The sequence below is a fragment of the Piliocolobus tephrosceles genome, chromosome 1, assembly GCF_002776525.5.
Source record: "Piliocolobus tephrosceles isolate RC106 chromosome 1, ASM277652v3, whole genome shotgun sequence".
NCBI classification, from domain to species: Eukaryota; Metazoa; Chordata; class Mammalia; order Primates; family Cercopithecidae; genus Piliocolobus; species Piliocolobus tephrosceles.
The window spans coordinates 73,326,536-73,341,313 of NC_045434.1; the positions used below are offsets into that span (position 1 = coordinate 73,326,536).

The window sequence follows — 14,778 nt, forward strand, 5'->3', positions numbered from 1 at the left end:
ATTCCCATAATTCTTAAACCTTACTGCATGGACAGAATTTGACTTCTAAAGAACTCCAGAATGTAAGAAAACAGTGTTGTTTGATAACCAAAACTCAAAGCAACACTAAATATATTTTCCCAATTGCACAATTTGCATTTTTGAGGGAAAAATGGTTTGTGTGTTTCAACCATTCCCTTGTTTTAACTTATGCATAAAAGACCATGGAACTAATTTTGTCCCAAGAGTGTCCATTTATGCTATTCCTATAAGAGCTTTTGCTTTGCTGCAATCCAAATTAGTAAATGTATTAGTTGATAAAAGTTTCAAAGCATTCAATAAGCAAGTCAAATGAAATTAATTCCCTTTAAGTATATTTTTCTTATTTCTAACTTTTCACTAGAAAGATATACTGATTACAATTTTGCTGACTCATACAAAACTTACAAACTAGATCTTGCAAATCCCTAAAGAAGTTTAGGAGAGTGGTAAAACTGACATATTAAAAAATGTAACAATGGCTATGTCAGTATGCCAACCTGAATTAGCAAGAGCTATAGCTTTGAGGGTGACAAATTCTTCTTTCTCCAGCTTCATGCTCTTGTATTTCTTTACCAGCTGCAGGATAGCATTATTTAGATCAAGAAGGCCTGCTAATTTGGACTGGTCTTCGTCCATTATATAATCGTCTGCATAGACAAGTTCATCCTCAAACGAAAGAGACCGGTATACGACACCAAGGATCAAAATTTCCATCCAAGCACTCTGCAGAAGGCTCATCTGGTCCGCCAGGGACAGCGTGGAGAAGCCTGCATGGAAAGATGGGCAGATCAAGTTACTTTAAAGCCATAATTTCATAATGCAACATTAGTTTCATATGGTAGCTGGCTTCTGCATCAGTGCTCAAAATTATGCTGAGCTTTGATTAGAAGCTCTTAAAATTTCCCCTGGATCACTTTGCGAACAGCAAAGTGAAAGTTACAAACCAGTTTCTTCAATTTGTGGCTATTTTCTATAAGTTTTATAGACACAGCTTAGGGGAATATTATAGAGATGTTGTTTTCTTTCATTCAAGAAGAAAATACCATGTAATCTTTAAATATACTTGATTTCTGGTTGAAGTCTTTAGGAACCTCTTATAAGAAGTCAGATTTTCAACTATCTCATCTCTAAAAACTACTATTGGAAAGCAACATAAAACTAAAAAAAAAAAAAAAAGAAGAAGAAGAAGGAGAAGGAGAAGCAGCAGCTAAAAATAAAAATAAAAGGTAAACAAACAATTTAGGTCATAGAGCTCAGCACAACTTGGAAACATTTCTGTATAATATTAATAGTTACAAGCACAATGGATGATGAGTTACAACTAGGTGAGCCTTCTTAATTGGCTATTTCCCGTCACTGATATTTAACATGAATTTCTTTTAAAATTAGTGATAATTGGTATAAAAGAAAGTGGAATACTTAGCAGTCTGGCCTCCTCACCAAATAGAAAAGCCCCATTCACTATTGTTATTAAGATCCAATTATTTAAAAAGTTAAATATAAATAAAGGTAACAGGGTTTGGTGAAAAGGAGTCAGATTCTGAATGTAAATACGGGCTCCACTCGGCTACTGGCTCTTTCACCTTGAGCAAGAGAAATTAACTTGTATCTTAAATTTTGTATTTGGGAAATATAAAATATCACCTACCTAAACATTAGGTTATAATCTGCAATTCAGTAAGTGTTGCTGTATGATTAATATATGTTATTTTTATCTGAATTACCTATGTGATCAATTCTTTTCTGCAAATCTGGGATGCATTCATACATGCACATTTAAAGTTCCTCTGAGCTTGAGAAAACATATGCAAAAAAATTAAAAAGAAAATGCTGTTCAATAGAGAAAGAGGAAGCAGTACAATTAAGCCTACTTAGGAGTGAAGATATATATTTATATATCAGAGGAACTAGATCTGTATTCTAAAGTGAAGATACCTGATGATCAGAAGCTTTTCCCAAGTCCTAAAAAAGAAATGTTTCTTAAAACTTCACTTTTATTTCCAAGTGTCTGCCTAAGACTTCTAAGGGTAACTACCCACCTCATGGCTTCTGAGGACAGTGGTACCATCATTTAAGGTCCTGCCACCAGTAATTCTACAGAAAGGAAGGGCCGTTTTTTTTTTTTTTTTTTTTAGACGGAGTCTCCCTCTGTCGCCCAGGCTGGAGTGCAGTGGCCGGATCTCAGCTCACTGCAAGCTCCGCCTCCTGGGTTCACGCCATTCTCCTGCCGAGTAGCTGGGACTACAGACGCCCGCCAACACGCCCGGCTAATTTTTTGTATTTTCGTAGAGACGGGGTTTCACCGTGTTAGCCAGGATGGTCTCCATCTCCTGACCTTGTGATCCGCCTGTCTCGGCCTCCCAAAATGCTGGGATTACAGGCTTGAACCACCGCGCCCGGGAAGGGCAGTTTTTAATAATGCAACTTAAGAAATCTATTTTTACTCCCTTTCTAGACATTATTACCCAAATCATAAATAGCCACTGGTGACCAACCATTTTAGGCTACTGCTTATGGTCACTGTTGCTGTCCTTTTCATTCATATCAAATTGTGCATATCCCATATGATATTAGAAACTATAGCACAGTAAAGAAAAGGAAATGATTTCCTGACCTATTGGTGAAAAATAGTGGTTTGTCATTTGGTACCATTAATTATGAGTGCTTAATAAAATCATCGGAAGGGATGAGTCAAGCTTTTCTTAAGGGAGTCTTTAAGGTGTATATAAAAATGCATTTCTTTTTGTTTATCATGGTGCTTACATGTTATTTGACAGGATTTATTTTGGACTGGCTGTGTAAGTCTTTTTCTTATTCTATTTTTGTCATTGCTTTTGGGGCTAAATTAATAAATATCCTCTTAGAGATATAAAAGCTGATAACATTTTAAACAGCGATTGAACAGAGAAAACTAATTATTTAACCTAAATAGGTTAGGCTCCAGATGCTTTTAATTTCAGTAATGTTATATTCACAACAAACAAACAGAAAACAACATTGCTCTTTTTTCTATCCCCCTCCAAGGAAAAAAGGTGCAATGCAAATCCAAATATCGACCTCAAGAAAACATACTAAGTAAAAATTTATTGTGTAAATTAAAAGAAAAAATCATCTGGAAAGTTATGAGCAAAAAGGAATGGGTCTTTTCAATTTGCCTTAGTTTTCTTGTTCCTTTTCATGCTCCCAAGCCGCAGTTTTTCTGCAGCAGCAGATGGACAGAGCGTGTAGCCCGCAGCACCTTCCTGTGACAGCCCTATTCTCCCTCCCAGACACTGCTGTTAGTAAATAGATTTACACATTCTCCAATCTCCACACATCTTTCTGCCGAATAATTAAAAGCAGGATGATTAGTTTATTGAGTGGAAGGAGGAACTTTTTTATTGAGGTCCATCCACGATTTTATCAGGGCCAGCACTTTTACGGTTGTCAGGGGGGTGCAGGCATCCAATTTTTCTTATCTGCCTGATTAATACAAACGCTGTTTCAGGACGCATTAATTAACAGATACAAATCTACGTTCTCATGGAAGGATCAATACGGAGAAGAAAAGAGGCATCAATGTGAATTTAGTGCTGATGATGGAGAAGGCACGCTATCGACATTTACGTGCACGGAAACTTTAAAGTTGTACCGGGCCCCCTTTGTCCCTGTGATTTACAATTAACAATGTTCCAGCCATAACAACATTTCACACATTTCTTTAGGGTTTAATTAAGCAAAAAACAATAACATTTCATTTTTAAACTTGATCCTGCAATTTATTTCTTCTATATTGATGGTTGCGTGTGCGTATGTGCGTGCGTGTGTGTGTGTGTTTATCCTTCCTGCAATCCTAACTTTTTCCTTTTGCTTCTCTGTGAAATAAAGAGAAGGAAAAAAGGGGAAGAAAAAACTCTCCTTTTTTGGTCAGGGAGCATGGGGAGATGGATATGGCACAAAAGGTTTGACACGTTTGCTTGATTGATATCCTTAAGCATATTTCAGCTGATTAAAGGAAGTATAATTTTTGCAAATCCAAAGGGAAAAAGGACAATCTATGCTTACAAAATAAAATAAAAGTCTGAACGTCTATCTTTTCTTGGTCTAGAAATTGCTGGCTCTCATTTTAACCCTGTCGTACCACACCACTGCAATCCGGAAGCTGGTACAAAGAGCTCTCCTGCCCAAATGCCTGAGCAGCAGTTAGACAGCCTTGCTACGAGATAGTCACGTTCATCTGGTCACTAAGGAGGAGGCCAAATACATAATAGAAATTTTATCTTAATTACATAAAATTATTTTACCTTTTCTTTAGGAGTATTAGTTATGTCGCACATACATAAAAACACATGGATAAAATAACATTTTTATCAATAGACCTGAGCAATGTCTAAAATTCTAAATAACCAAGGCCTAAATGAAAATGCACGTTTTAATAAGCTGAGTTGAAGGAATTTTCTTAAAACATAATTGCTCTATTGGCTTACACATGCTTGTATTCAAATGATAATTACTTGTTTGTGTTTTTACCGGGCATTGAACAGTATTTTATAGCTCTTGGGCTATGAGTTAGAGGTCTTCATCATCTGTAATATTTAGCGCTCTTTGGAGAGAAACCTCTTTCCCAAGTGAAATAAAATATGCTTCGTAGTTGTGTCGTTTGAACTTCATGTTTTGTACATCCTGGGACCTTAATCTTTGGTGTGTGACAGGTTATAGTTTTAAATGTTCAGCCGTATTACAGCTTTTTAAAATACACTGATACCATGGCACATTTTTTCTTCCCCAGCTACAGCCCATTCCGTGCATATCACTGACAACTCGGATCTCTCTTCATCTCTGTCCCAGAGTCAGTGCCATTTAATGTATCTCAGGCATTTTGCTTGCAGAATGACTCTCTACCTTGACCCGCAGTTAAATAGCATGTTTATCTGCAATACAGTGTGCTCCAAATAAACCAGATGACAGTTGGGAATAACATCATTTGGAAGGATTGAAAAGCTTCTCAAGAGGCAGGTACCCCTGAGGTAATAGGCTTGAAGAAAGCATGTTTTGTGCCAACCGTCTTGCCTTCTTCTACTGGAAACTTCGGAGGTTGACAGTGGTGCCATGGGCACTCGTCAAGCACTTTTTTTTTTTTTTTAGCCTGGCAAACTGATGCACTTTGCAGTCAACTTACAAAAAAGGCTAAGCGTTTGAAAGTGTGAAGGGCAAAAAATATCTGACGGCTAGTCTTCAAAAATACACTTTCATTTCAGAAAGCATAAATGTTTATTTCCTGAACAGAGTGTTGACAGAAATAGGCTGCAGCGCAGGCATTTGGGTTTAACCCCTGCTAGGCATTTTCTTCTCGGCTGCTTTCTTGAAATAGAGAGCAAGCATTTTAAATCTTCAGGGCATCCGTTAATATCAGTTAATCATGGCATTGATTTGACTGATCACAGTTTTTGAACTGTAGTTTTCCTGTTGCACAAAAAAAATCAACATTTTTCAACAAATAGCATATCATACTAGAACTATAATTACGCCATAATGACTCACTGAGATCACAAATGAAGTTCATTTTGAGAAGCTGATTGAGCAATGCAAAGTAAGCTAGATTCTTTTCTTTCCTGTACAAATAAACCTGATGTTTACAGGACCCAGAGAATAAAAGAATAACAGTGGCACTAACATTTAGTTTTTGCTACCAATAGACACATAGATGCATAACCCTTGTTAGAGATAAATTTATTTTGTATTTTTAAGCCAGATGTTCTTTTCACATATGGGGCAGACATATCACTTTGTCCTATGATTCACAAAACACATAACTCAGGGACTTGTAGGAAACTTTATACGTATATATATATATATGTAAGTCATATATATATATAGTCCCTTGCAGGAGACTTTATATATATATGCACACAGATTTTTTTTCATGAACTGGAACTCAGTAGGAGCTAGAGTTAAACATCTACAGATGGTTAACTGCAGAAGTGAAAGCTGGAACATCTACATGGTGCTATCAGAATCATTTTATTTAAAATTTATTTAAAATTTTTCTTTAAAAGGGATGATAATGATTATATTATGTTCGTGCTTAAGCTTTAGATACAATACCTATAATACTCTTCTTTGTACCTTTACTCTTTTGGGCTGACCATAATCCAGATTTCAATAATTTAGATTCAATCACAATTGGGTGAAATGTAAGAGTAATTGACAAAAATGGAAAATAGCTCCCTTGCTAGCTAATTTAATCATTTGTTTCAACATTTGTTGATTCCATAAGAAATCTATTTCTTTAGCTCTGTTTTTATACTTTAAGTAGGTTTCACATTGATTTTATGGTACTATTATTTTAAAATAGTGGTTAAACAAAACAAGTACATATTCCCAAAGTCTAAAAGGCAGGACTCAGGTTTTAATACAATTTTGTATATAAAGACAGAAGTGACCACCTTCTATAAAACTGAGCAAATGATCTAAGTAGTTGTGAGGAACTAAAGGAGAGGAGAACAGAAACGTGAAGGTAATATCTACCAGTCCAAAACAGAATTATCATTGTTAACTGAATTTACAGGTTCAATTGACCACTGACCACTCATGCTGATTATATAAACAACCAAATGAGTTTACAATTAGCCCAATCATACAAACAGAAATTGAAAACATGCCCCCATAGAAGTGGTGAACTGCTTTCTTTAGCAATTATTCCTGGTTTTCCAGTCAGCTTCCTAGAAAAATTTAAAATATAATAGCAGCTAAGAAAAAATATTTCAAGTGACAATACAGGAAAGACTCAATATGATGACAAGAGGTTTTGTTTTGTTTCATTTTGTTTCTTGTAAGTGGGTGGTTTTTTAACAACTGCCAACCTACTTTGAAAAGTACTAGAGACAGGGCCGATGAATGCCTAATAAGAATGTAAAGACCATCTATACAGAGTGTGCAGTTCCTCTTTGGAAGTCCTTACTTACCCCTACTTACCTACTACTTCTGAATGACTGGAGAGGATCTGAAATAATTCCCTTAGCTTTTCCCAAGCTCCCTCTTACCTGAACTCAACTTTACTTCTCTTGTCCTTTCATCTAAGCCAAGAAGAAAGAAAAATTGTTGGAGGGCATGGAGTCAAGTATAGGCTGAGCTGCCTTAAAGAGGGAAGTCTAATGGCTTTCTTTTCCTACAACCTTTATTTTTTACTAGTTGCAAATAAGTTCCGCCTGGAAAGCTCTCTTTTTTGATGTGACTGAAATTTGTTTGACCATCAAGAAAAAAAGAAAGCAATGCCATATAATGTAGGACTCTAAAAAATATCTTTAAAAAGGGCATTTTTCAGTTTCACTTTGGAATTAGATGGATACTGAATAGGGAAAAATACCATTTGGAAGACGCACTTCTGATTTGAAAGAAAAAGGATCCATGCTTGAATCTGACTTGCTTTACCAATGCACTGGTAGAACCAGGTCAAGAAATATCATAGAGTGCTTCAGGGAACTGACCAGTGGTCCATAGAAAACCAGTCCCACTTTGGAATCAGATGTCTAAACACTATCCTCTTCAGGAAATTCCCAAGGGGTCCACATCAAATTTGGTCTAACAATTTAAAATTCAAGCCTCCAAAATAAACACATACAGACTCTATGTTGAACTCTGGAGAAGGCTGACAGACATTTCAACAAGCCTTTAAAGAGTCTGTGGAAAACATTTAGCAACAAATACCCATAAGATAAAGGTTTATAGTCATGAAGTGATGTCTGAGGGGAGAAGATAGTGAGGGGAACTATAACTTTGAGGTCTAGAGATCTGACTACAACCAATGGTATTAACTTTGGCCCTGTGATGAGCTGACTTGTGCCATCCCACCCAAAAGATGTTAGAGTCCTAACCTCCAGGACCTGGGAACATGACCTTATTTGGAAATAGGGTCTTTGTAGATATCACATTAAGATAAGGTCATTAATGTAGGCCCTAATGTAATATGACTATCTTCATTAAAAGGGGATATTTGGACACAGAGATGGACATGTGCAGAGGGATGGTGATGTCAGGACACAGGGAGAATACTACCTACAGGCCAAGGGATGCTTGAGGCCACCCGAAGCCAGGAGAGACAGGAGAGAAGCATGGACCAGATTCTCCTGAAAAGCCTGCAGAAGGAACCCAAACCTCCTGCCACCTGCTCTTGGGCATCCAACCTCCAGAGCTGTGAGCCAATATATTTCTGTGGTTTAAGCCACCCAGTCTTTGGTACTTTGTTTTAGCAGCCTTAGCAAACTAATACAAACCCACAGGTGACCTTCTTATATGTCAATTGCAAACTACAGGCTATGCACTTCTGAGAATCTTCCAGTTCCAACAGTTTCTAATTCAGAATAACAAACAGAGCTAATTCCATGAAGCACAAGGCTGTCTAGGTAATGGTGAGTACCTCAGACAAAAGTCATGGCCTGGGAGTAAATAGACCTAGAATTGGGTGCCACCTCTGCCACAAGGAACTGTAAAACTCTGAGGAATGACTCTACTTTGCTGGTTCCTGCTTTCTCATCTGTAAAACTAGAAGGTAGAAAAATTATTCTTGAAGGTTTATTTCAGCCCTAAATTATTAGGCTTCCAATGGTTCTACTGTGACAAAATTCAAATCAACTAATATTTACAGCATCTATTAGAAGTGAAACTCAATGCTCAGTACCATTGGAATATGCATGATGAATATGACATAATCCTTGTCATCTAAGATTGTATAGCACAGTAAAAGTGGATAAGATCATAAAAAACAAAAAAGAAAAGTATTGCAAGGATGGATACAAGTACATGTCTATGCAGAAAAGGAGAGTTCGCTGCTTGGTTGTACACATTCTCCTAAATGTATCCATATCCATCACTTTCTCTCCTCCCCTCCCCACCCCAGTTTTGTCTAGGCCTTCATCATCATTTTGGGGTAAATTTCAACAGCCTCCTTACCAAAATCCTTTTATATCTGATATTGCTTTCTTCCATCTTACCCATGGCTAGTCAAGCAATCTTTAAAATAGAAACCCTATGCCATCCACTCATCAAAATGCTTTCTTGGTTTCCATATCTCCTACAAGATAAAACTGAAACTCTCTGGTAGAACATAGAATTTATTTGACTGTTTGTTCCTTTTCCCTTTTCCTGCATATTTCCTTCTTCCCCTAGTAACTCCTCCATGGACATCCTAACATGTTAAGTGAGCTCATTTCCCTAATCCTAATGTCAAAACCCACAGCTCCACTCCTTCCCTAAGCACTGTCATCCACCTGCCACCTCACTCTTGGCCGCCTCACTCTTGGCCCTTCATTAATCTATCAACAAGTTTTCTCTTTTATACTTGTGAAATCATTCTCAAATACACACACTTCTTACCTTTCTCATTGCCACTGGGTAGCATCTAAGAGCACTTGTAAGATATAAAAGTGAAGATGAAGACATAAGCAGGAGACACAGAGTTGGGTGTAAGTGACCCCTGACGTAAGGGAGTGGATGTGAAGATGTGCTGCTTGATAGATATATCTGTATCCTATGGATAGTGGTTTGCCATGTTCTAGATGAGCTCTTCAGGGTAGAGATCTCTGATTTGTTTCCTGCTATATCTCCAGCTCCTCAAACAGTGCCTGTCACACAGCTGGTGCTCAGTAAATATGTGCTAAATGAATGAACAGATAATTCCTCAGCAGCTCATTGACTGGTTCTCAAAAAGATGGGAGGTTAGGGAATGAAAAGACCATTCCAGAAACCAGATCCCTCCCCCACAGAAAATAAATAAACATATAACAAAAAGGGGTGCCTAATGCTTTTTCATTAATACAATGAATGTTTATTAAGGCACTGATTTTGTATAAAACTCTTTGCTTATAAGTGCCTATACGGTATATAGGATTTTTATTTGGAGCCACTTAGACTCTGATAAAGTCCTGCCTACATTTATTAACCTCAGTCAGTTCTCTTCAATTTATAAGTAAAGTTGATGTTTCAGTCATATGGACTAGCTGCTTCTGCTATATTTATAAGTAACCATACACAACAGACTTCATGATAATGTCACAATTGCTTTTTTGTTATTTATAAGTACTGTCATTAATTTATCTACCTATCCTGGTTGTATAATTATTTTGACTATATATACACACACACACACACACACACACATTTATATTCTGTAGTTCAGATTTTAAATCTCTGAAATACTAATCTAGTGAATTCAATGTTCATTGCTTCTTTCTACTTGCAGGAATAAAACATTGTGTGTCTACATTTATTAACGTAAATTTTTAGGCGATCCCAACCTAATTTTTGTTAAGTCTAAGAAGGAGCTTCTCATAAGAACATTTTCCACACTAAAAATTTTGCAAGAAGATTGAGAAATCCTGGGATTTTATCATTATGTGCTGCTTCTCTCTGAATCAAAAACAGCAGAGGAGACAAGGCAACAAAAAAGCATACATAAGGCGTCTCCTTCTCAGTCCAGTTTAGAACAATGGGTCCTCACTAGGTAAACGCTCACTTGTCAGAAGTACTTGCCACACTACAATCATTGCAGCACTGAGGGAGTAAGGGCCCTTCCTGTTATAAAGCAGCAGATGAGACAGTTACAAACAGCAAAGAGGGTTCTTGTCTGTTATGTCCTTTCACTGTGTCTGTACACATAGGTGTTAATGTAATTTAAATGCCACTTAGACACGTTTCAGGTTTATCAAACCAGTTTGTATATCCATTCTTACATAATAATTTTGAAGAGGAACCACTTCTACCTGCTGTGGGAACCAGCCTAACTATAGATAGCTCTATGCAAATAATCTGGGCAAGTCAAGCAGAATCTATTTAAATCTAAAAGAAATCAGGTAAGACCTTGAGGAAATGAAGCAGGAACCAAAACTATTTTTTAATAGGTCAGAACCAGTATCACATTGTTTTGGTATGAGCTTTGTTTTTACATTTACGGCTAGCTGAGAGTTTGGATTCATGAGAAAATTATTGTGTTAAAGATTATAATTTTTCATTGAAAATAGAGATATGAGGAGAAACACAAGCAGATGAATTTTGTGAATATAAATTTTAGGATCAAAAACATGCTTTTTAAGTCATGCAAAGTTTTAATAAACTAACCAATAAGTTATTAGTAGAGAATGTCATTTGTCGGGCTTCAAAAAGAGATAGGCGTGCCTCTAAATCTCTTTAAAACCGTCGAAGAGGCAATCCCAGCTGTAATTTTTGGTTAACTTTTTCAAACAATAACAAATTATTGGAACTTCTGCCTTCCTTTCTATTTTTTAAGATTTGATTTTCACTATTTCTAACTCGAAAATGTATTTAAAATATAAAATAAATTTTTATGAATTTTATTTTTCCCACACATGAAGTTTAATAATAATATTTTTAAAGGTGAACTGAACTGCTTTTCTTGGCAATGTTCCACAATTAAAGGAAATTTATAATTAGTGACTTAGCTGGCCAGGTGTGGTGGCTCATATCTGTAATCCCAGTACTTTGGGAGGCTGAGGAGGGTGGATTACTTGAGGTCAGGAGCTCGAGACCAGCCTAGCCAACATGCGGAAACCCCGTCTCTACTAATTACATAAATATTAGCTGGGCATGGTGGCATGGGTCTGTATTCCCAGCTACTCAGGAGACCGAGGCAGGAGAATCGCTTGAACACAGGAGGCGGAGGTTGCAGTGAGCTGAGATTGCACCGCTGCACTCCAGCCTGGGTGACAGAGCGAGACTCCATCTAAAAAAAAAAAAAAAAAAAAAAAAAAGAAAAAGAAAAAGAAAAAAGGAAAAAAAGAATAGTAACTGCTATGGTTGCTTCATTTCTGTTATTTGTAATCCAACATTAGAGTCTAATATAGTAAGAATCTTTTAAAAAGCACATTCTACATACTGAATAAATTAGAAATAAGCTGTAGCAAATTAGATTAAAATATAGATAGATATATTAAGGTCTATGTATCTAGCTATCTTTACTGATGTAGTACAAAAGACAACACTAGAAGGAAAACAGAAGTGCTCAACGGACCCCAGTCTGATTTTGGATTAAACACTGCCTATTCAAGTAAGGTGAAAGTTCAAAATTTCTCCTAATACTGCTTGCATTAATGAAGGTAGAGTTGCTGGCTTTAAGGCTGAGGGTATCTTGTCAAAAAGATCTTTGTGTAACAGTTTTCCCATTTGTGAAGGCCACACCTGCATACACATTAAGCACAGAATGGCAGGCATTGTGAGAACCTGGGTCATTTCATATGAGTTAATCTAAAAATTTGAAAATTGTATTTAAGCTGCCACATACAAAAGGGAGTTGTGATTATCTTGTGTACTTTCACTGAAATGACCAAGAATCAATTCTATCTTGGATCTCTAAAAGAAAAATCACTTATAATTTCTGTACTGCCTTTAAAAACATAACTTTAAATACTTTCAGAGTTATCTAATTGGTCCCTTGATATAGAAATACAAATTTCAATAAAAGCACTAATTATTATAGACTCAGTGTTTGTGGAGTTAACACTGTTATCTCTCCTTGTCTTACTATTACTAGTTACAAGTAAGGCAGAAAAAAATGAAAATCCTTCAGGTGTGCTTTTCTCAATTTTCCTAAAATAGAAACTATAACTCAGTGTCTCTAACATATGCCCTAGGAGGAGGAGAGGCAGAAAAAAAAAAAAAAAAAAAAAAATCAGGAGGTCTTCTGCATAAATGGAAGTTAAAGGATTTACAGCATAGGCCATTAAAAACAAAGTGCCATATGTATTCATGAAAGAACGTAGAAGAAATATGTTATCCATGAGATGCATGTCACAGATATGAAATTATAGCACGCTGACCCTGAAACTCCACGTTCAAATAATATTAGAAATCCTTACTACTGATGCTTAGAGACCTAGGCATAATTTGTGTTCTGGACAGCATGGAAAAACAGCTTCTCTGAATTTCTAGCTCTGAGAGTTCGGTTGAAAGTCAGGCTCCCACACTATTTTTCTCTGTGGCTAATGAAGATCTGTTTGCGAATATTTACTCCCAAGTTCACGGCTGGTGTTTGCTGGCTCAAGCAGAGCTAAGTCATTATGGCTTGGCATACGTTCCACTGGGGAGGCGACCAGTTATCTTCTCATTGACAATAGCGGCAACCCCTTCGATTCCTCTCAGCCCTCCCTTCTTCCTCTCTACACTATCCCCAGCTTGGATGACTAGCCAAGTTAAAATGAAACCAAAACAAAAACATCAAACAACACAGCTCTCAGAATTCCTCAATCACATGAATGCAGAATCGTTATCAGTGGTAAAAGGCTGCCGGTGGTATATCTTTACTACGGATATGTGATATTCAAACCAAACCTGTGCCTCTTATAATTCTTTCTGTGAAGATCCTCCATTCAAAAGTAGAACGGAGGAGGCAAATGCAGCTGCAGTTAAAAGCTCTCATGCCATAATTCTTCTCCTCCCCAAATGAACAAGAGCACCCACAGCAGTGCCTCTCAGCTTTCCCACTTTGATCTGTTGGAGAGTGCATTTACCTTTGTATCCACCTCTCTCCTAGGCTGCGACCATTTCCTTTCATGTCACTGAAACCCTGCAAAAAACCCCGGGAAATCCTAGAAGTTTTTATATCAAGTTGATTCAAGGAAACACGTGCAGGAAAATACAAAGGTTACCATATTCAGAAGTTGCCCTGTTTCCTAACTAGATTTGAGTAGCATGAACACTACCTTTGGAGGCAGAGACTCTTCTGTCTACAACAGTCCAAAATGAAAGGGGGAAAAAAAATGAAGGAAAAAAAAAAAAAAGCTGTCTGATTCTAATACACCTAATTAGCCATCGGCAGACTCTTAATTGCATACATTAGGATGATTCCATAGTGGAGATTAATTCTAAATATACCCAAGCAGCTGGTTAAGATGCCATGGATTACAGTGTGGACTGTACTTTTCCACTTAATTAGATATCAAAATTAAGCAGCAACAAGCATTTTGACATAACGGGGATCAAGTCGCTGCTTGGTATCCCAGAGCTGCACTAAAGTGACCGCTAAACAGAGCCGCACAGATGGAGAGATATTAAATGCCGCACTGGAAAGTAATTTCAAATAATAAAATATCAATATTTACATTTTAATTACCCCTACTGAGAGCTGCTCTGTCATTTTCACTATTGCCGACGCAGCAAGGGGTAGTGGAATGACATTGCGGCTCTGGCTGCAATGACTATTTTGTTTCCATTAAAGAATGACAAGTGTTTTAGAGGCAGTGACACTCGGTGTGTGAACAAGAATGACAGCAGATCAGAAAATTCCTATTAAGGGACTAAATGCCTCAAGAAGAGAATTTACTCTGAGCACCAGCTCCTCCTTGAAGCACATAATCCTTTCTAAATTTTCTGTTGAGAGTTTATTATGGGGGAGGCCCAAGGGAAGTTTTAGTCTCCCATGAAATATTTAGATCCGTAAAACATTATATGATGATTGTCAATTTAAAAACAATAATACTTGATGGGAACAAATATCCAGGAGTTATGTGTAAATCACAACAAGTTTGGGGGTTTTCTTTTTTCATATTCTCTCATTTAAATTGAAAATACCATTGATTGTTTCCTGGAAGCATATCTATTTCTTACTGAGTACATGGAATAAAGCTTGGGATACAGCTTACAGTAATTATAACAAAAATATTGGACTTGTTTTCACTATCTTTTCTTTAGCATTTTATTGTACCTGACTAGCTCAATTATAATTTCCTTGACATAGAAAATAAAGTCGAGGGTGGGTTACAATTTGTATGT

General features: G+C 36.9%; 1 protein-coding gene across 11 annotated transcripts in view; it reads right to left on the reverse strand.

Moving 5' to 3' along the window:
* The window catches only part of ESRRG (estrogen related receptor gamma), a 597,265-nt gene that overhangs the window by 15,137 nt on the left and 567,350 nt on the right, over positions 1 to 14,778 (reverse strand). For all 11 annotated transcript variants that reach the window (XM_023203733.1, XM_023203731.1, XM_023203728.2 and 8 more), the window contains one exon: positions 519 to 788. In XM_023203733.1, coding sequence (XP_023059501.1) covers positions 519 to 788 — 270 coding nt within the window. The remainder of the gene's footprint in view (positions 1 to 518; positions 789 to 14,778) is intronic.